This window comes from Artemia sp. Qi Xiang Cuo, chromosome 16 (genome assembly GCF_049724085.1).
Source record: "Artemia sp. Qi Xiang Cuo chromosome 16, ASM4972408v1, whole genome shotgun sequence".
Classification (NCBI taxonomy): domain Eukaryota; kingdom Metazoa; phylum Arthropoda; class Branchiopoda; order Anostraca; family Artemiidae; genus Artemia; species Artemia sp. Qi Xiang Cuo.
In genome coordinates, this window is record NC_142809.1 from 6,454,566 (window position 1) to 6,478,055 (window position 23,490).

The following is a 23,490-nucleotide window of genomic DNA, read 5'->3' on the forward strand; positions in this document are numbered from 1 at the left end:
TAGTTTTTCCTTTAGATCAGTTCTAGGTGAGCAGTGGTGAAGGAAGCTTTGCAATTTTTGTGGGGGGTACTTTTATATTTTTCGGTATTGTATTGTTTGTAGATATTCCACAGGTGACACTACGTAGGGGTATGCCATATGGTTCAAAGGCAGACGCACTTACTAGCCCTGATCAGGAAATTTAAGTACCAAAACCTGTATTGGGAAGTGAATATTCCTCTTAGGAGCCTTGATATGTGGTGATTACGTTGAGAATATTCAATTTTGTACAATTAAGGAGCTATGGCTTGGTTTTGGGACATCGATTTACACTTATTAATGCTGAATTTGCTCTATTTTAGACTTGATTTTTGGACAGTTGGGTTGGATGTACTGTTTTGTCCTAGGTGATTGGGTGGACGAGTAAGTTTCAAGTGCTTACTTATCTCAGTTACTGGATTAGGAAGACAGTTTTTTTTTCTTTGTTTTTTTTACGAAGTAATTACCTGTAATACACTATAAGTTATAGGTGAAATAAAACCCGACAAGGAGCCATATTTAATAGCCTGCTACATCAGCTCAGGAATGCTTTTTGTGTTTATGCATTACAAAAAATAAGGGTTTCCGATTTATTTTTCAGATAATGTTAAATTGCACCTATGAAACAATTTTAGAGTGTTATATAGACCTACATTTTTTAATGTCTTATTATTGATATTGTTAATATTATTATTAATTAATATTATTATTAATATTATTTAATACTGACAGTTTGTTGATGTTTACCTTTGGGATTAGTTTTATCTGGACTGTAGACAGTATAGTCAAAAGGGTTGGGTCTTTGTGACAGAGGGATAGAATCATCAGTTAGGTGACCAAGAGGTGCAGACCTCTTCTGAAACCATTCACCAATGCTCGTTGAAGAACTTATTTCTTCTCTGCTAGACAATGAGGACCCTCTGAAACACGAAAAGAGAAATTAAAAACAAAAATAAACGATAATAGAAGACAAAAATAAAACACAAAATGTTAAAAAAATAAAAAATAAAAATAAAACACAAAATAAAAACAAAAATAAAAATGAAACACAAAATGTTATTCATTTCTAATTGTCTAATTAAATTATGCAATAAAATAGAGCAAACTAAAATATTGAATATTCAAGAAGCTTTGCAAGTTTGGACATATACAAGCCAAATGAGCAAAGTCTTTTAGTAAATTTATAAGCATAAAAAAAATCAATAAGAATTCCAAATAGGGATAGGTCCTTTTATTAGACAGTGAAACTAAAAAAAAAAAAAAAAAGACTATAAATATTTCGATGACACAGTCGGTCATCATCATCAGTAGAGTTACTAACATATCAAAATTAAAACAAACTGCTTTTATACTAAATAAATGGACTGGTAACTTGCTTTGACCCGGAAGTGATTATTTTATTTAGTATAAAAGCAGTTTGTTTCAATTTTGATATGTTAGTAACTCTACTGATGATGATGACCGACTGTGTCATCGAAATATTTAGAGTCTTTGTTTGTTTTTTTTATATTTTCGTTTCACTGTCTAATAAAAGGACCTATCCCTATTTGGTATTCTTATTGATTTCGTCATAGAAAAGTCAGTGTGGTCATGGAGAAAATAGTAGCATAAAAAAAGAAAATGAACAAGTAAAACTAACTTAGCAGGGACATACGCATAAGGGGGATGGGGGGAGGATCCTTGCCCCTCCGAGAAAATTCTAAATATACTTGAATGTTTGGGCATTTCATATCTAAATTATCATTTTTTTTTATATTATATCCCCCTCCCCCTAAGAAAATCCAGTGTATGTGCCTGCAGCTTCGTTCTTGATGATGGGCACTTTATTAACAATAACAATCACATATAGGTCCACCCTAAAACTGCTATCCTATTGTAAGCATCATTCTTCTCATAACAAAACGGAATACAAAAAAAAAGACTGTTCATAGAAAATACCCAAGCAACTCAATATCAACAATCTATAAAAAAGAAAAGAAATGGTAGAATATGGACAAAAGAGACGAATACGAAATCTACCCCCCCCCCCTCAAAATTGGGACGAATAGATCTATTTTCATAAAAAAAAACGTCAAAACATCAATGAAATGAGTTAACACCATGGTACAAAAGCTGGGGCATAGGCAAGATTCTAATTTGGGTAGGTTTAAACTCATTTTTGTGCATGAAAGGGTTTCAAAATACACACAGTCGACTCTTGTAAACTTGAACCTAGAAATCCTTGATATCTCGAATCACTTTCAGTCTCCTTGGGAAAACCTGTTTAAGTTGAAGAAAAAAACCTGCATAACTTGAAACAATTTTGTGGTTATATTTACCTTTGTTAGTCGAAGTGACCAGAAAATTGCTTCTATAACTTGAAATTCAGTAAATAAGTCAAACTTAATTTCACTTCACCCTCATAAGTCAAGGTTTACCCCTATATCTCGAAGGTTTTTCAGCACACCTTTGTAAGCCAAAATCCCGGTGTGCATTTTGCAACGAATTGGGGAATCACATTTGCTAAAGCGTCTGTCAATACTGTCACAGTATTGAGTATTGTACTCTATTCAGAGTGCATGTGGTTTCATCGATAGTGTGGTGATTATGCATACAGTATCCGAGTGAAAATGCTAAGAGACAAGTAAAAAACACTGATGATAGGTGAGAAGTTGGAGATAATTATGATGGTGTGTGAAGGGACATAAAAGAAGAAATACATAGCTGCTATGTACAACATCAACCCTTTCAACTTTTCCAAAAACACAGAAAGAAATTGAAAAGTAAGCCAGTGGTGGTAACAATAAATGTTAGAAGAAGATACCTGCTGAGTTGACTAAATGATTCAAACAGAGTAGGGAAAAAACCTTCTCTTTGGGGGTCCAATTATTAGGGAAAAAGGCTGACCACTTTGCCAAATCTCTAGGACATGCTAATTTTAAGTCCTGTAACGGTTCTCAATAATTTTAACAAGAGGCACAATATTACGTTTAAGAAAGCTTGTGGTGAAAGTGTGCCTGTGGACAGTAATGTTTATGATGAGTGAAAGGGCATAACCGAAACGTATTCAGCAGTTTTTTTGCTAAATCGGACTCAAAGGTTTTAAAAAAAAGACACACAGAAAATTACGGCAAATTGTGCGAAAAAATACAAGAAAACATAGGGACAATTTTTAAAATGTGATATGTCACATTTAGAACGAGCAGCAAAGCAAGAGGTAAAAATTGATGATTACGAGCAAGAAAAATAGCTCGGTACTCTTTTCACGTTGTTAAGCAACAGCTGAGTGTTGATCTGAAATGTGCCATTCTGAATATAGCATCGCAAAATACGAGACTTGCGACTGCATCTAAACGAGATTTTTCATTATTAACATTAACACCCAAAAAATACTTTTGATGCTGATGAAATAGCTTTGTACTGCAAATGCCTCCCTGATATGATCTATCAGTTTAAAGGTGAAAAATGCCACGGTGGCAAACACAGCAAAGAAAGGCTTACAATTTAACAGCAACTAATATGACAGGACCAACCAAATTAAGGCCCCTTGTTATTGGTAAAAAACTAGTTGCTTTAAAGGAGTAAAATCTCTTCCTGTTGAATACACATAAAATAAAAGGGCGTGGATGAATAACGAGGCATTTTCTTCATGGTTGGCTGAATTCGATAAAAGTGGGGACAAAAAGAAACCCAAAATTCTGTTGTTTTTAAAAAATTGCACAGCAAACAATCCCATTTCTTCTCTCTGTCAAATTTGTTAATGGAATTTTTTTGTCAGCCAACACGAAATCTAAATTACAGGCACTAGATGCAGGAATAACAAAAAACTTCAAGGTACTCAACAGAACTGAAGTATTCAGAAAAAATATTTCTGACATTGAAGACGGAAGGGTGTCCACTATCAGTCTCTTAGAGGCCTTAGAGTGAGTTGCCACTATCAGTCCACTATCATGTCCACTATCAGTCTCTTAGAGTGATTATTTTAAAAAAAAGCATGGTTATCAATATATCCATAGTCTTTTGGCAAATTAAGTAAAATAACAATTACAGTTTGGATGAGCACTATGTGGATGTATGACACTCCACACACCCAACGATGTCGAATAAATTAAATATAAAAAAAAAATTTCTTTAAACTGAACGTTATTAGCGACATGAAAAATTAAAACGAACAGAAATTATTCCTTATATGAAAGAGGCTGTGCCCTCCTCAACGCCTCGCTCTTTACGCTAAAGTTTGACTTTCTCACAACTCTTTTTTTAAACAATAAAAACTTTAGCGTAAAGAGCGAGGCGTTGAGGAGGGCACAGCCTCTTTCATATACGGAATAATTTCTGTTCTTTTTAAGTTTTAATGTCGCTCCTTACTTTCAGTTTAAAGAAATTTTTTTATATTTAAAGGCTGCGAAAGCGGAGGTTTGGGGGTGGTAGCCCCAACTGTGCCTCCTAATCCCTGTACGTTTTAAGGTTCGACCTTGTAACTCAGCCTCTTTAACTCTTTAGAAAACGTAGTTTTTTTCAAATAATTTCTGCACGTTTTTGTACAGTTTATTACTTATTATTGCTTGACTAACTGTTAGCTGATCGTGTCAGGAGTTAAAGTTGGGGGGCTGCCGCCCCCAAACCCCCGCTCTTGAACATTCTTGTGTTAAGGCTTTTAATTCCTGAATACTCAAATCACGTCGTACAGGGTGCCTCCTAATCCCTGTACGTTTTAAGGTTCGAACTTGTGACTCAGCCTCTTTAACAGCCCCCCAACTGTGCCTCCTAATCCCTGTACGTTTTAAGGGTCGACCTTGTAACTCAGCCTCTTTAACTCTTTAGAAAACGTAATTTTTTTCAAATAATTTAAAAAAGAAACTGAGTTTCTTTTCAAAGTATGGTGAATCAAAAAGTTGCTCTGATGGTGAATCGAACCCGGGTTTTCCGCCTGAAAGTCTGGAGTATCAGCCGCTGGACTATACAAACACAATAGTAATTGTTGTTTAGCAAATAGAAGGTATTTTCGACGCAAGCAAATTCCCAAAAATCTTGATATGTGGTTTTTGGAAAACAGGGAAGGAGTGATCAGATTGAGCTGAAATTTCGACGATAAGCTCCCAGGCCCCAGGAAAGCTTATCCTCTAAATTTCAGCCCGATCAGACAACGTTAAAGGGGGGTTGTGGAGGGAAAAATTAACATGGGCTAATATAGGAAAACGAGGTTTTTCGTAAATGTAAATTCGGGGGATAATTTTTTCGGTCTGAAAATATCAAAAGGCCCTAACAGGTCGAATTCTGCTTCGAATGAGTCCTCATTCAACCGGATCCGTTGCCAACTGTGGCCTTTAGGCGTGGCTAAGAAAAAAAAAAAGAGATGAATTTTAAGTGGCTGTATTTGGTTTTTTGAAAACAGGGAAGGAGTGATCGGATTGAGCTGAAATTTAGAGGATAAGCTCCCGGGCCCTAGGAAAGCTTAAACTGTAAATTTCAACCCAATCGGACAACGTTAAAGGGGGGCTGTGGTGGGAGGGTCCAAACTTCCGGCCCAGTTTGCCCCATGAAGATAAAGTCGGAGGAGGATGAAATTTTGCAAGTTTCTTAGTTTGAGCTTGGGCTACAAAATGCAATTACCGCCGTCTCTCTGCGACCTCTAGGACCTGAAATCGCTTAACATTGTGGTGGGTCGCCTCTTTATAGAGGCACAAGTGTGCCTCCTTGATTTGCCAACCAATGCTGGGATAACAAAAGAAGCAAACCAATAACTAACTGCTTTAAATTGTGCAGATTTTAACTGCCAGAAAATCAAGCTGAAGCAGAAAATGGGCCACAAGTGGAAGAATAACTATAAGTGGAACCTAAAATGAAGCTACCAAATGTTAGCATTAAGCTTGAGTTGAATGAGGTGACAATGTAGCTGCCACCAGACAAGATACCAACATTTGAAGAATTTACACTTGTCAACAAGGAGGTAGCAGTAACTGGCTTGATACTTGACGAAGAAATTGTTGAATCCCTAGCTTTCGCGAGGATGCTCTTCCTCTAACAACAAAAACAAGGAAGAGGAGCCAGCACCTTTGCACCTTTGCACCTTTGCACCGACACATTGCACCTGTTTTTAGAGAGAAAAAAAAAACAGTTTTTAGAACTTACTTAGAGTTACATCTTTTGTTACGCATCACCCACTGTGGAGAATGATGTCAGGCTCCACCAACAGCTTCTGTGTACCACTGGCAAGAACACGCATAATTTTTTTTCGCAGGGAGGGGGGCAAGAATAAAAGAAAATATTTTTTGGGTTAATTGAATAAGAGGTGCCAAGAAAACTAGCTGAGCCCAAACTTGTGTACATGTATGGTTACTAGTACCAAATGTAGTTGTTCAACATTCCATCAGGTATTCGGAATAGTTTTTAGACCAGCTCCAACTTTTCCCCCTCCAGACTCAATTTTGTCCCCCTGACTTCAGTCCACCTAGCTGAAATTTATTTTCTGCAAAAAATCTTGTCACAACTAAGATAAACCTGTATAATTCAAGTATCCAGAGAAACAAGTCAGTTTTCTTTAGTATATCTCTTTTCAGTTTTCACTGTTATTTTCAATTGATTTAAGAAAATTGGCTCCAACTTTGCCCCCCTCTTTCCCAGGATTTTAAAGAAATTACGCCACTGTTTACAAGTCAGAGAAATAGTTATTTGCCGGTATTTTTCAGACCGTTAATCAAATCGGCAAAATGTTTCTGAGGGAGAGGGGTTCAGACCCAGTAAACCCCTAAATACAACCTTACCTCATACATTAACTTTTTTTAAAGCATCGTATTACCCCCAGAACAAAACCTCTAATCGCCCTTTTTTTCTATCCCACCTAAGTTGGCTACAGCTCAAACCATCTGTATAAAGTAGGTAATGAATAGTCAGATGTGTACACAAAACCAGATGTACCAACAATAATGTACTAGATAATTCAATAAAAATATGATTGACAGACATGTTGCTAACACTCTTAAGCAGAAGAATATTATAGACTTTTTTACACAGTGAGGTTAATATATGAACTGTACTGTTTTGAGTGTTTGCACACATTCTTTTCAATAATTATTCTGTGAGTTTTGTTAATACAGTAAATAACTTGATTTGATTTGGATACAGTAATAAAGTTAATCTTAACTTTGTAGTGGCAGTAGAGAATGAATTTAGTGACTTTTGACCTCTATAGCTCAAAATTTCATTTGGTTTACCTTTATACCTTGTTACCTTTATAAATTGGATTTTTGTAGAATGACCTATATAACTTGAACTATGCCTAAGGCAAACTATACACAATTGAAAGAAAAATCTGTGAATTTCAAGTTAGCAGGAGTTAACTGTATTAGAATTTATTTGACAGATAGTTTTGCTGATACTGTACAACAATTAAAATATATACTTCACCGTTTTTGGACTCCCAGAAAATATCTATAATAAGTAATATAGATGTTTCAACAATCTCAAATTTTAACTTCATTTATACTAACTATTAAACAAAAAACGACAAATATTTCTCAATGAAAATAAAGAATAAATTAAAACTTAAACAAACAGAAATTATTCTATACATGAGGAAGGATGTCCCCTCCTCATTCCCTGCTCTTTATAGTAAAGTTTTATTGTACTATAAAAATATCCCAAGGTTCAATGGAAAGTTGGTTTCTGAAGGTCATCTGAATCAAAAATTTACTGTAAAGTGTGGAGAATTGAGATGGGGTCAGCTTGCCTTATACATGGCTAAATTTCTTTTTATTGTAAGTTTAAATGTTGCTCCTTACTTTATTTGGAAAAACTTGTCACTATTTTTTTTCTGTTTATTTTTCAAACATGCCCAAGCCTATCCAAGCCATTATGAGGTGGGGGCTACCACCCTTATGGCCCCTGCTGCTAGCTGTTAAATAATATGTATCAATACTTGTAAATTGATTGGTATCATCCAGGATTGACAGCATAAAGTTTACCAGGGGATTAACACTATTTCTCTGGCAGTTAGTTTCTTTTATGCAGCAGTAAGTAACTAAAGATTGACTACTTAAGCAACTTAAGATTGCAAATATTCTAAAACCTTCAAAGTCAGAGTTTAGCAAAGTTGTGAGGCTTGCAACACTTTCTTTGGGCCTCATTTCTGGTTTAGACCTCTTTCTAAAAGTTTCAGCTTTATACTACATAATTTATCCATGTTCTTCAAAGGTCAGTGTCCTTTAAAAGGGGAAGGTACAGAGATGCACATTCTTACTGGGGCATATTTTAGGATTTGAACCAGTTCCCCAAAAGTTTCATTCACCTATGTCAAGTGCTTTCCAAGATAGCAAAAAACTCCTCAGCTAGAACTTTACCAATTCTTGGGGTAGCTTAAGACAATCAAATAGCAAAACCCTTGATGACATGCTTTTGATTATTTTAGAACTTCTTGGAATAACTCCAAAAAAGGCACCTAATTTTAGCAAACTTCGATTAACATTATGTTCTTTAAACCCTTCAGCTTTCACTGCTGAAAGTGAAACATTCAGCAATAGATCTATGGTACAAATGAAGTAAAGGAAAGTAGTTTGAGCCTTGTACCTTTGCTACATCCTAATTTCTAAGGTTTCAAGGGATTATAAAAATATGTCTTAAATATAAAACAAAAATCACTGTCATACCACTTAAGCTATTAGAATTACATTTTTCAAAACCGAGTCAAAGAAAAGTATGGTAGACTAAAATCAAAATTAAGAAAAAATTAGGCTGGTTAGCATTGGGCTACTTATATTACAGAAATCAGAATAGAAACAGAGAAATATGTTATTCATTTTTCCATTCAGTGCTCTTTCCAAATATAATAATTGCTGATAATACAATTGTATCCCCACCCCCCTTATTGGGGTCAGAGATAGCCCTTGGCTACATAAAAAAGTCAACTGATTTTCTTTGATTTTTTTTCAGACTGGCTTTATATGGTATTACAAACCAACTGGTCGATGAGAGATCACCACCAAAACTAATGGCAAACCCACAAAATCATCAAAATTTTGTATATAGCCTTGGATTATTTTCCCCATGAACAGGGGAGGGCTAGTAAGTGTGCAAATATAGAAGCAGTAATTATTATGTTTGAAAAGAACATCGAACAGCTTGTCTAAGAGCATATTTCTTTTTTTCCATCTGATTTCTGTCCTATTAGTTACCTTAATCAAAAAAGTCTATGTTTTTCTTCATGATTAAGACAGGTTTCTTCACAATTTTCTAAGACTTGGAATAAATAAATTAAGAGACATTAGCTTCAACCTTCCTAGAGCATATTTAAGCTCTAATTTATTTCTGGAACATTTTGTTCTCCTTACCAAACTGCTTTTAAGATAGAGAAGGACCTCTGATTTTGAATTTTACCAAATAAAGGGTAATCCCAGAAAGTTTCTCCTTTAAAGCTCTTTCCAAACATAATAACTACTGCTGTTATAATTGTAGCCTATCCTTCCCCTGTCTAATGCCTGGATACAAAAGTGTTGACAACTGTTAGGCTGTGAATGAATATTTTGTCATTTTGACAAATTGTTAAATCAATTTGAAGAAAGCAGTGACTTACTGGATATTCAGAGCATATATAAAATTCAGGCCATATATTTGCACATTAGGGGTGTGGGATTAAAGTTTATGTCTGATGCAAATGAATATTATATTTGGATTCAGGATGAAATTCTGATGCTAAAGGTATCTCTGTTTCTTAGCTATTAATTAAAAAAAAACTTTCCGAAAAAAAAGATGTTTTTCAAAGAAAACTAAAGGTAATTTTAAACTTAAGCTGAGGAGATATAAATGACTGTTTAAATTGAAGCTCAAGATGACTAGAAATTACTGTTCTCGAACGAGCTAATCCCAAAACGACCGGAAAATAAATATAAAGTAATATATACAAAAATACAACAAGTAATAATATAAATGAATAAATAGATCTTAAAGTGAGTAATGCTTGGATTGAATATGAAAATCAAGCTTAAAACGAAAACAAATATTTTGCTATTAAAGTATAAATGAAACTTAAAACGAACAGAAATTAAATAAACAATCACTGCGAACAAACATACAATATATATTGATGTAAAGGAATAAATAAATCTTAAAACGAGTGAGGCTTAAATTGAATATGCAAATCAAGTTTGAATCGAATGAAAATAACTACAAACAAGAGTTTGGGTATCGCCACATTGCAGAAGCCTAAAACCTAATGCGTCATTGGTTCCTTACTGGAAACAACTCTTTCATCAGTTTAGATTTTAGGGCATAAATATCAGTATATGTAGATCAAAATGACAATTCACATATCTTTTCAGTAGACTCATTTGAATTTTTTGCTTGTAAAGTATAGATTATTTTCTCGCTTTTAGAAAGCATAGGGGTTTTAAACCCTATTCATATTAAAATATACTCGTTTCGAGTTTGACTCTAATATTTATTTTCATATTTATTTGTTTTGGGTTTCATTTATTTATTGATACTGATTTGGAGTAATTGTATGCTTGGTAGATTATATGATAGTCTGGACGCCAGGTGTTGAAAATGTGAATCATACCACGACGGAATGGGGCTGCTACGAGAATTAGCCTACCCTTCACCCCCTAAATTGACCATGCGGATTGAAAAATACCAATGGCACTTGCTTGCGAGTGGTGGAACACTCCGAAACTTGACATTTTATTATATTTTTTTGTTTCATGCAAGAAAATGCATGCTCCACAAAGTTTGAGGTGCAGTTTTCCGCTCAAATAGAAATGCCTAGAAGCCATAGAATGTTTTCGTAACAGACCAACACGATTAGTTAGAAAAAATGGCAGAGTTAAAAAAAATGGCAAAACTATATGAGTCTTGAACAGTCTTGGAAAATATAAACAAAATCAAATGGAATATTAGATATATAATGATACTAATTGTTGAAAGATCCATCATTTCAAGATTTTTTTTTCACTGTAATTTTATTTTTATTTTCAATGCTGTAGGAACTGGAAAATAATAAATTTGTAATATACGAGTAATTCGTTCTCAGTGAAGCGCCAATGACGCAGAAGGCTTTAGGTTTTTACAGTTAAAGAAGGGGGCAGTATCCAAATTTCGTTTGTAGTGAAACTATATTTGTCTTGACTAATCTTGAAAAGAACTAATAAATTAAACTGAATATTTGATGCATAATGATATTAATTGCTAAAAGCTCATCAGTTCAAAATTTTACTGTAATTTTAATATTTATTTTCAATATTAAGTACAAAAGAAAACATTTGTAATATAATTCGTTTTCAGTAAAGTGCCAATGACGCAGTAGGTTTTAGGCTTCTGCAGTGAGGCGATACCCAAACTCTTGTTTGTAGTTATTTTTATTCGATTCAAACTTGATTTGCACATTCAGTTTGAGTTTCACTCGTTTTAACATTTATTTATTCATTTACATCAATATATATTGTATGTTTGTTCGCATTGATTGTTTATTTAATTTCTGTTCATTTTAAGTTTCATTTATACTTTAATAGCAAAATATTTGTTGTCGTTTTAAGCTAGATTTTCACATTCAATCCAAGCATTACTCGGTTTAAGATCTATTTATTCATTTATATTATTACTTGTTGTATGTTTTTTGCTATGAATGTTTATTTAATTTCTGTTCGTTGTGGGTTTCATTTATTCTTTAATAGTAATTTCTGGTCGTTTTGAGTTTGAATTTTAAGTGGTATTTGTGTGTCCTGATGTAAAATTTAAAATGGCCTTTACTGTTCTTTAAAAAACTTCTTTTTCGGAAAGTTTTTTTTTAATTAATTTTTGTTTCGTTTTTGATTGCAAAAAGTTTCAAGTTTTTATGGCATGGGGGGGGGGGGTGCTCACTGTCCGATTATTATTCTTGACTTTAAAAAACGGATTTAGAACTTTCAATTTAAATCGAATGAGGCTTTTTTCAAAGTCTATACAATTACCTCTTTGATAAAAACCTTATATATGAACAATAGACAGCTTGCATAACTTGTGGACAGCGATTGACAACAATGAATGGATTGGAAAAATTGCTCCAATAAGGGGGTTTAGACCATTTCACTTGCTGAGACAAAGGTATCACGACTGTTTGGAATTGACCTTAATAGAATTTTGTGTGCCAAAGCAATTTTACATATATCTCAGAGTATGTATTTTAACCTTATAATTGGATAATTATAATAGATTTCCTATGTGTTCTTCCCATACAAAACCCCTTCCCATAAGTTATAAGCCCCCTTTAATAAGTTATGCCCCAGGGTATTACTTACAACGCCTGCCCCCGGGTCCTGGAGGGCTGTGTCGATCCGGAATTTTTGTTATCAGAACTTTGAACTATTTTCAACAAAATGTCTGTCTCAAAATTTGTATCTGATGCATTTAGGGCGTGGAGGAGGGGGGGGGGCTAGTCACCCTCCAATCTTTTTTGACTCTTAAAAAGTAAACAAGAACTTTAAATTTTCAGTCAAATGAGACCTCTCCAAAGTTTATACGAACATCCCTTCCATAAGAAATAATGAGAAGGATTCGGAGAATCCTTAAATTACAACCCTTGCCCTGAGGACTGGGGGGGAGTTGTCATCCCCCAAGACCTAATTTCTAGAACTTAAAACTACGTTTAATAGAACTTCTATCTCAAAATTTTGATTTAATGTGTTTGGGTAAATAGTGGGCGTGAGAGAGGGGCTAGTTACCCTCCAATCACTTTTGACTATTAAAAAGAGAACTAGCCCTTCAATTTCTAATCGAGTGAATCTGTTTTTTAATTTTCTACGGCAGCGCCTCTTACAAGATTATTTATGTCCCCAGGGCATAATATTACCCTTTGTCCCTGTGGTTTTTGGGGGAGTGTCCTCCTCAGGAACATAAATTAACTCTGGGCATTCGCTACGCTCAACAAAATGGCTATCTGCCTTTTTTTTTTTGCGGCGTTTGTGGGAAAGATGGGTGTGGGGGGAGAGGGGGGCTAGTTACACTCCAATCACTTTTGACTAATAAAAAGAGCATTAGCCTTTTAATTTCCAATCGAATAAGCCCGTTTTGAAGTTTCTACGACAACGCCTTCTATAAAAACCTTATATGCCCCCAGGGCATAACTTAATAACCCTTGCTCCTAGGGCTTAGGGGGAGTAACCTCCCAAAAAAGATATCTCCTATGTAAAAATTAACTAGGTTGAACAAAATGGCTTATCTCAAAATATTAATGTGGTGTGTTTGGGGAAATGATGAGCGCGAGAGGGGGGTTAGTTGTCCTTAAGTCACTTTTGACTATTTAAAAGGGCACTAGCCCATTAATTTCCAATTGAATAATCATGGTTAGAAGTTGCTACGACAACACCGTCAATAAGAACCTTAGATGCCCTAAGGGCATAACTTAAAATCCGTGCCCCGCGGGTGGTGGGGAAGTTTCTTCCTCAAAAACGAATTTTATATTTGCAAATCAGCTACGCTGAAAAAAATGGCTATCTCAAAATTTTGATTGGATCTGTTTGGGAAAATGAGCGGTGTGGGGGGGGGGAGGGGGGCTAGTTACACTCCAATCACTTTTGACTATTGAAATGGGCACTAGCCCTTTGATTTCCAAGCGAATGAGCCTGTTTTGAAGTTTATATGACAACGCCTTCTATAAAAAACCCTTATATGCCCCCAGGGCATAACTTAAAACCCTTGCCCTGAGGGTTGTGGGGGAGTATCCTCCTCAAAAATATATTTTCTATCTGGAAATCAACTGCGCTGAATAAAATGGCTATCTCAAAATTTTGATTGGATGTGTTTGGGGGAAGGCGGGGCGGGGGGGGGGGCTAGTTGCCCTCCAATCATTTTTCGACTATTAAAAGGGGCACTAGCCCTTTAATTTCCAATCGAATGAGCCTGTTTTGAAGTTTCTACAACAACGCCATCTATAAAAACCTGATATGCCCCCAGGGCATAACTTAAAACCCTTGGCCGGAGGGTTCTGGGGAAGTATCCTCATAAAAAATATATTTTCAATTTGTAAATAAAGTACACTGAACAGACTGGCTATCTCAATATTTTGATCGGGTGTGTTTGGGGGAATGATGGGCGTGGGGGGGGGGGGAGGGGGGTTAGTTCCACTCCAATCACTTTCGACGATTAAAAAGGGCACTAGCCTTTTAATTTCCAGTTGAATGAGCCTGTTTTGAAGTTTCTATGACAACGTCTTCTATAAAAACCTAATCTACCCCTAGGGCATAACTTAAAACCCTTGGCCGTAGGGTTATGGGGAGTCTTCTCCTCCAATACATATTTTCTATGTGCAAATCAACTACGCTGAACAAAATGGCTAACTGTAAAGTTTGTTAGGAGGAGTTTGGGAAAAAGGAGGGCGTGAGAGGGGGGGTAGTTGCCCTCAAATCACTTTCGACTATTAAAAAGGGCACTAGCCCTTTAATTTGCAACCAATAGAGCATATTTTGAAGTTTATACGACAACACCTTCTAGAAAAACCTTACTTTCCCCCAGGGCATAACTAAAAACTCGTGCCCGGAGGGTTTTGGGTGAGGGTCTTCCTCAAAAATATTTTTTCTATCTGGAAATGAACAACGCTGAACAAAATGGCTATCTCAAAATTGTGATTGGATGTGTTTGTGGAAATGATGGGTGTGGGGGGGTTAGTTGCCCTCTAATCACTTTCGATTATTAAAAAGGGTACTAGCCCTTTAAGATTTCCAATTGAATGAGCCTGTTTTGAAGTTTCTACGACAACGCTTTCTATAAAAAACCCTTATATGCCCCCAGGGCATAACTTAAAACACTAGCCCTGAGGGATGTGGGGGAGTATCCTCCTCAAAAATATATTTTCTATCTGGAAATCAACTCCGCTGAATAAAATGGCTATCTCAAAATTTTGATTGGATGTGTTTGGGGGAAGGCAGGGCGTGGGGGGGCTAGTTGCCCTCCAATCATTTTCGACTATAGAAAAGGGCACTAGCCCTTTAATGTCCAATCGAATGATCATGTTGTGAAGTTTCTACAACAACGTCTTCTATAAAAACCTTCTCTGCCCCCAGGGCATAACTTAAAACCCTTGCCCTGAGGGTTGTGGGGGAGTGTCCTCCTCAAAAATATATTTTCTATCTGGAAATCAACTACACTGAACAAAATGGCTATCTGAAAACTTTCATTAGATGTGTTTGGGGAAATGACGGTGGGGGGGGGGCGGGCGCCTAGTTACACTCCAATCACTTTCGACTATTAAAAAGGGCACTAGTTCTTTAATTTCAACTGCGCTGAATAAAATGGCTATCTCAAAATTTTGATTGGATGTTTTTGGGGAAAAGATGGGCGTGAGAGGGGGGGTAGTTGCCCTCAAATCACTTTCGACTATTAAAAAGGGCACTAGCCCTTTAATTTCCAATCAAATGAGCCTGTTTTGAAGTTTCTGAAACAACAGCTTCTATAAAAACCTTATATGCCCCCAGGGCATAACTTAAAACCCTTGCCCTGAGGGTTGTGGGGGAGTGTCCTCCTCAAAAGTATATTTTCTATCTGCAAATCAACTACGCTGAACAAAATGGCTATCTCAAAATTGTGATGGGATGTTTTTGGGTATTTTAGGGGCGTGGGGGGGAGGGGGGCTAGTAGCACTCCGATCACTTTCGACTATTAAAGAGGGCACTAGCCTTTTGATTTCCAGTCGACTGAGCCTGTTTTGAAGTTTATATGACAACACCTTGATTAACAACATGATATGCCCCCAGGGCATAACTGAAAATCCATGCCCTAAGGATTCTAAAGGAGTGTCCTCCTCGAAAATATATTTTATATGTGGAAATCAAGTACACTTAACAAAATGCCTCTCTCAAAATTTTGATTCGATGTGTTTGGGGGAATGATGGGCATGGGGGGGAGGGGGAGGGGGGCTAGTTACACTCCGATCACTTTCGACTATTAAAAAGGGCACTAGCTCTTTAATTTCCAATCGAATGAGCCTGTTTTGAAGTTTCTACGACAACGTCTTCTATAAAAACCTTATATACCCCAAGGGCATAACTTAAAACCCTTGCCCTGAGGGTTGTGGGGGAGTATCCTCCGTAAAAATATATTTTCTATAGGGAAATCAACTAATCTGAACAAAATGGCTATCTAAAAATTTTGATTGGATGTGTTTGGGGGAATGATGGGCGTGGGGGGCTAGTTGCCCTCCAATCATTTTCGACTATTAAAAAGGGTACTAGCCCTTTAATTTCCAATCGAATAAGCCTGTTTTAAAGTTTCTATGAAAACGCCTTCTATAAAAACCTTATATGCCCCCAGGGCGTAACTTAAAACCCTTGCCCTGAGGGTTGTGGGGGAGTTTCCTCCTAAAAATATATTTTCTATCTGGAAATCAACTATGCTAAACAAAATGGCTATCTCAAAATTTTGATTGGATGGGTGGGGGGGAAGGATGGGCGTGGGGGGGGCTAGTTGCCCTCCAATCAATTTCGACTATTAAAAAGGGCACTAGCCCTTTAATTTCCAATTAAATGAGCCTGTTTTGAACTTTCTACAACAACGTTTTCTATAAAAAAAACCTTATATGCCCCCAGGGCATAACTTAACACCCTGGCCCTGAGGGTTGTGGGGGAGGGTTGTGGGGGAGTGTGGGGAAGTTTCTATGACAACGCCTTCTATAAAAACCTTATATGCCCCCATGGCATAACTTAAAACCCTTGCCCTGAGGGTTGTGGGGGAATATCCTCCTCAAAAATAATTTTCTATCTGGAAATCAACTATGCTGAACAAAATGGCTATCTCAAAGTTTTGATTGGATGTATTTGGGGGAATGGTGGGCGTGGGGGGGGACTAGTTGCCCTCCAATCATTTTCGACTATTAAAAAGGGCACTAGAACTCTCGATTTCCAATTGAATGAGCCCGTTTTGAAGTTTTTACAACAACGCCTTCTATAAAAACCTTATATGCCTCCAGTGCATAACTTATAATCCTTGCCCTGAGGGTGGTGGGGGAGTGTCCTCCTTAAAAATACTTTTTTAATCTTGAAATCAACAACGCTGAACAAAATGGTTATCTAAAAATTTTGATTGGATGTGTTGGGGGAATAATGGGCGTGGGGGGGGGGGCTAGTTTCCCTCCAATCACTTTCGACTATTGAAAAGGGCACTAGCTGTTTGAATTTCCAATCGAATGACCCTTTTTTGAAGTTTCTACGACAACGCCTTCTACAAAAACCTTATATGCCCCTCAGGGCATAACTTAAAACCCTTGCCCTGAGGGTTGTGGGGGAGTGACCTCCTCAAAAATATATTTTCTATGTGGAAATCAACTATGGTGAACAAAATGGCTATCTCAAAATTTTGATTGGATGTGTTTGGGGGAATGATGGGCGTGGGGTGGGGCTAGTTACACTCCAATCACTTTCGATTATTAAAAAGGGCACTAGCCCTTTAATTTTGAATCGAATGAGCGTTTTTTGAAGCGTCTATGATAAAGACTTCTATAAGAACCATATATGCCCCAGAGCGTAACTTAAACGTTTTCTCTCGCAGTCCTTGGGGGAGTGTCCTCCTCAATAATATATGATCCATCTAGAAATAAACCACTTTGAACGAAATGACTAACTCAAAAAGTTGATGGAGGGTGTTAGGGGGATGGATGGGCGTGGGGGGGAGGGGGGGCTAGTTACCCTCCAATCACTTTCGACTATTAAAGAGGGCACTAGCCCTTTAATTTCCAATCGAATTAGCCTGTTTTGAAGTTTCTACGACAACGCCTTCTATAAAAAAATTATATGCCCACAGGGCATAACTTAAAACCCTGGCCCTGAGGGTTTTGGGGATTATCCTCCTCAAAAGTTTATTTTCTATCTGGAAATCAACTGCGCTGAACGAAATGGCTATCTCCAACTTTTGCTTGGATGTGTTTGGGGAATGGTGGACGTGGGGGGGGCTAGTTGCCCTCGAATCACTTTCGACTACTAAAAAGGGCACTAGCCCTTTAATTTCCAATCGAATGAGCCTGTTATGAAGTTTCTATGACAACGCCTTCTCTAAAAACCATATTTGCCCCCGGGGTATAACTTAACACCCTGGCCCGGAGGGTGGTTTGGTAGTGTCCTCCTCAAAAACATATTTTCTATCTGGAAATCAACTACGCTGAACAAAATGGCTATCTGAAAATTTTGATTGGATGTGTTTGGGGAACTGAGGGGCAGGGGGGGGAGGGGGCTAGTTACACTTCAATTACTTTTAACTAGTAAAGAGGGCACTAGCCCTTTAATTTCCACTCGAATGAGCCTGTTTTGGAATGTCTACGACAACGCCTTCTATGAAAACTTTATATGCCCCCAGGGCATAACTTAAAACCCTTGGCCTGAGGGTTGTGGGGGAGCCTCCTCATCAAAATATATTTTCTATCTGGAAATCAACTACGCTTAACAAAATGGCTATCTCAAAATTTTGATTGGATGTGTTTGGGGGATTGATGGGCGTGGGGGTGGGGGGCTAGTTGCCCTCCAATCAGTTTCGACTATTAAAAAGGGCACTAGCCCTTTAATTTCCAATCGAATGAGCCTATTTTAAGGTTTCTACGACAACGTCTTCTATAAAAACCTTATATGCCCCCAGGGCATAACTTAAAACCCTTGCCCTGAGGGTTGTGGGGGAGTGTCCTCCTCAAAAACATATTTTCTATTTGGAAATCAACTGTGCTGAACAAAATGGCTATCTCAAAATTTTGATTGGATGTGTGGGGGGGAAGGATGGGCGTGGGGGGGGGGCTAGTTGCCCTCCAATCAATGTCGACTCTTAAAAATGGCACAAGCCCTTTAATTTCCAATCAAATGAGCCTGTTTTGAAGTTTCTACAACAATGTTTTCCATAAAAAAAACCTTATATGCCCCCAGGGCATAACTTAAAACCCTTGCCCTAAGGGTTGTGACCTCTTCAATAATATATTTTCGATCTGAAAATCAACTATGCTGAACAAATTGGTTATCTGAAAACTTTGATCGGATATATTGGGGGGAATAATGGGTGTGGGGGGGGCTAGTTGCCGTCCAATCATTTTCGACTATTAAAAAGGGCACTAGAACTCTCGATTTCCAGTCGAATGAGCCTGTTTTGAAGTTTCTACGACAACACCTTGTTTAAAAACCTTATATGCCCCCAAGGCATAACTTAAAACCCTTGCCCTGAGGGTTGTGGGGGAGTATCCTCCTCAAAAATATATTTTCTATCTGGAAATCAACTGTGCTGAACAAAATGGCTATCTCAAAATTTTGATGGGATGGGTGTGGGGGACTGATGGGCCTGGGGGGGGGGTGTCGGCCGTAGGTGCCCTCCAATAACCTCCGACTATTAAAAAGGGCATTATCCCTTATATTTCCAGTCTAATGAGCCTGTTTCGAAGTTTCTACGGCAACGCCTTCTATAAAAACCTTATAAGATCCCAGGGCATAACTTATAACCCTTAACCTGAGGGTTGTGGGGGAGTGTCCTCCTCAAAAATATATTTTCCATCTGGAAATCAACTATGCTGAACAAAATGGCTATCTGAAAATTTCGATTGGATGTGTTTGGGGAAATAATGGGCATGGGGGGGGGGAGCTAGTTACACTCCAATCACTTTCAACTATTAAAAAGGGCACTAGCTCTTTAATTTCCAATTGAATTAGCCTGTTTTGAAGTTTCTATTACAATGCTTTCTATAAAAACCTTATATGCCCCCAGGGCATAACTTAAAACCCTTGCCCTGAGGGTTGTGGGGGAGTATCCTCCTCAAAAATAATTTTCTATCTGGAAATCAACGATGCTGAACAAAATGGCTATCTCAAAATTTTGATTGGATGTGTTTGGGGGAATGATGGGTGTGGGGGAGGCTATTTGCTCTCCAATCATTTTCGACTATTAAAAAGGGCACTAGAACTGTCAATTTCCAATTTAATGAGCCTGTTTTGAAGTTTTTACGACAACGCCTTCTATAAAAACCTGATTTGCCCCCAGGGCATAACATAAAACCCTTGCCCTGAGAGTTGTGGGGGAGTGTCCTCCTCAAAAATATATTTTTTATCTGGAAATCAACTACGCTGAACAAAATGGCTATCTCAAATTTTGATTGGATGTGTTTGGGGGAATGATGGGCGTGGGGGGGGGGCTAGTTGCACTCCAATCACTGTCGACTATTAAAAAGGGCACTAGGTTTTTGAATTTCAAATCGAATGAGCCTTTTTTGAAGTTTCTACGACAACGCCTTCTACAAAAACCATATATGCCCCCAGGGCATAACTTAAAACCCTTGCCCTGAGGGTTGTGGGGGAGTGTCCTCCTCAAAAATATATTTTCTATGTGGAAATCAACTATGATGAACAAAATGGCTATCTCAAAATTTTGATTGGATGTGTTTGGGGGAATGATGGGCGTGGGGTGGGGCTAGTTACACTCCAATCACTTTCGATTATTAAAAAGGGCACTAGCCCTTTAATTTTGAATCGATTGAGCCTGTTTTGAAGTTTCTACGACAACGCCTTCTATAAAAACCTTATATGCCCCCAGGGCATAGCCTAAAACCCTTGCCCTGAGGGTTGTCGGGGATTGTCCTCCTCAAAAATACATTTTCTATCTGGAAATCAACTATGCTGAACAAAATGGCTATCTCAAAATTTTGATTGGATGTGTTTGGGGGAATGGTGGGCATGGGGGGGCTAGTTGCCCTCCAATCATTTTCGACTATTAAAAACGGCACTAGAACTCTCGATTTCCAATCAAATGATCCCCCTTTGAAGTTTCTACGACAACCCCTTCCATTGAAGTGCCTCTGGGAAAAAATAATAATAATAATAAAACATTGGAGCTGTATGGCCTTTACTATAGGCAACGCTACAGCATTGCCTCTGATCACAATACTCTGTTGACCAGAAAATTAACCACCTAATCTTGGACACACATTTAAAGCTTGATTTTAATCTTGAAAAATGATGTCTAATCTTGAACATGGAATCTTAAAGTTAGAAAAACACATCCAAATCACAGACAGGGTCAATCTTGGCCATATTTAACCTAAAATAAGTATTGTAAACAGAAAATTGTAGTTCAATAAGCTAGTGTGTAGAGGTAACTTTTGTCTAAATATAAATACTGAAATACCAGAATTTTTTGCAGACTGTAGTCAGCTAATCCCAAAAAGTCTAGTACAAACATTCCTAATTATCCAAATCTATACACATTATGTCCAAGATTAGAAGCCTGTTGTCTAGGCTATGTTTTGGAAAAGTACTTTTTAATCAGAAAATTATAGTTCAATAAGCTTGTGTGAAGAGATAACTTTTGTCTAAACTTAAATATTGAAATACCAGAAGTTTTTACAGACTGTAATCAGCTAATCCCAATATGTCTCATCAAAACAATCAGCCAATCCTAATCCTATCCAAATCTATACACATTATGTCCAAGATTATAAGCCTGTTGTCTAGGCTATGTTTTGCAAAATACTTTTTAATCAGGATATCTGCCCAAGATTAGGTGCTCTCTGAGTACAGTATTGGGGGTCTTGCTGGTAAACCTTTATATTACCAGAATATTTGGATAGCCAGGAAACAAACTTACCTCTGGAATCAGAATTTCATCCTGGATCCAAATATGATATTCGTTTTCATTGCAAATCCTGGTACATGCCTAGTTAATTACCTATAGAGAAGGAAACATGTTAAGAAAACAACTCTTACTTCATAATATGCAGAATAATTGTAGCTAACACATATAGCATGCTGCCCCACTTTAACTTTACTCCCCTCCCTCCTCCCCTAATGCAAATATATTGCCCAAATTATAAATTTGCCATCTATTCTCCCAATGCAGCTCTCTTGTAAAGTACAGTAGGGCTGTATGCAAAATGTGTTTGCTATAATTATTCTGCATATTTGGAAGTAAGAATTGTTTTCTTAACATGTTCCTTCTCTATAGGTAATTAACTAGGAATAAACCCAAATCCTTTTTCTAACCTTACCTAAATACATAGCCCATATTATATATTTCCCATTCATTTATTGATTCTTAATTTGCCATTCTTTATGCTCATTCTGAATATAATAATTGCTTTCATTGCAAAATCAATTTTAAGCATTTTTAGACCATTGAAAATCATCATTTCTTTCCATGTTTTATTGTACGAAAAGTTTAAAACATTGGTTTCAAACTTACTATTTCATTATAAAATCCATTTTGTTAAAGTTATATAATCTGTAAGCATTGATTTGTCACAATTAAGTTGTATAAAAACTTCAAAACAATTTCTCTATTTTTCCATCCACCATTTTTCTTCTGTCAGCTTTGATATTTTTTAACATATTGGTAAAACAGCAGGTTTAAAGTAGCTTAACAAAATCAGAAGAAAGAAAACATGGCAGATCTGTTTTGAATTTTTTTTTTTTTTTTTTTATTCAACTTAATCTTGGCAAATCAGTATTTGTGAATTATACAACTTTTACAAAATTAATTTATAATGAAAGAGTCAATTTGAAACAAATGTTATAACCCATTTTTATATCCAAAGAACATAGAATGAAATTATTATTTTTAAGGGCCCTAAAAGGGGTTAAAATTGAATTTGCAAGAAAAGCAATTATTATATTCAGAAAGAACATAAAAATGGCATTTAGTGACATGTTCACTTTATTTGTAGGTCAATAATTTGAATTGCTCAATATTTACCAAGGTATTATCTTAGAGGGTCTGTAAATACCTTGAAAATGCACTTACAACAGAAACAAATGTTGTATTTTGATTGAAGATGAAATTCTGATTCTAGAAGTAAGTTTGTTTCTTGGCTATCTGAATATTCTGTTAATATAAAAGTTTACTTTTGGTAAAATTCTACTTTAGCTACTTTTGGCTATCTTGGAAAGGGGTTAGGTTAGGAAAATGAAACTTTCAGGGATGGGTCTACAGGCTAAATTATGTCCTGGGAAGGTATTTTGAAGTATCTACTTCTACTCATTCTTCCTCTAGATGGTCCTGACCTTTAAAAGTCTATGTTATAAAAGTGAAACCTTGCAAAATAGATCTTCTGCTTAAATGAAGTGCAGCAAAATCGTGTTCAGCTTCAAAACTTTGCTCAATGCCAATTTATAAGGGACTCCACCTATTGACTATTGAAAAAAATTACTTTATAAGCTTATATAGTGTGTTACTATCCAATCTACTTATAATTAAAAGCATTCTACTCATCTACTTGGAAAATTTGGCCCAATTGTACAGGAGAAATATAAATTTGCAAACTAGTTGATAATAAATGTTGCCCTAACAGAACTTTTCTTCTCTAACTAGGGGACTAATAACTTCTCCCCTGCAAAATTTATTTTTTCCAACTAGCTGGAAACAAACATTACCCCAGAAAACAATTCGTATTCAAACTAGTAACTTCTCCCCTCCCAGGAAGTTCCCATTTCCTTTCAATCTTTCTTTATGACATCCTCTCACCCCAGACAAGGACAACTTGCTTTCCTTTTAGCCCTAGACAGTTGGCCAAAAAAGAAAACCTTT

At 36.7% G+C, this 23,490-nt stretch overlaps 1 protein-coding gene across 1 annotated transcript in view; it reads right to left on the reverse strand.

Moving 5' to 3' along the window:
• LOC148942506 (uncharacterized) overlaps positions 1–23,490 on the reverse strand; it is a 103,467-nt gene that overhangs the window by 78,188 nt on the left and 1,789 nt on the right. The window contains exon 2 of the mRNA XM_089102289.1: positions 766–938. Coding sequence (XP_088958415.1) covers positions 766–938 — 173 coding nt within the window. The remainder of the gene's footprint in view (positions 1–765; positions 939–23,490) is intronic.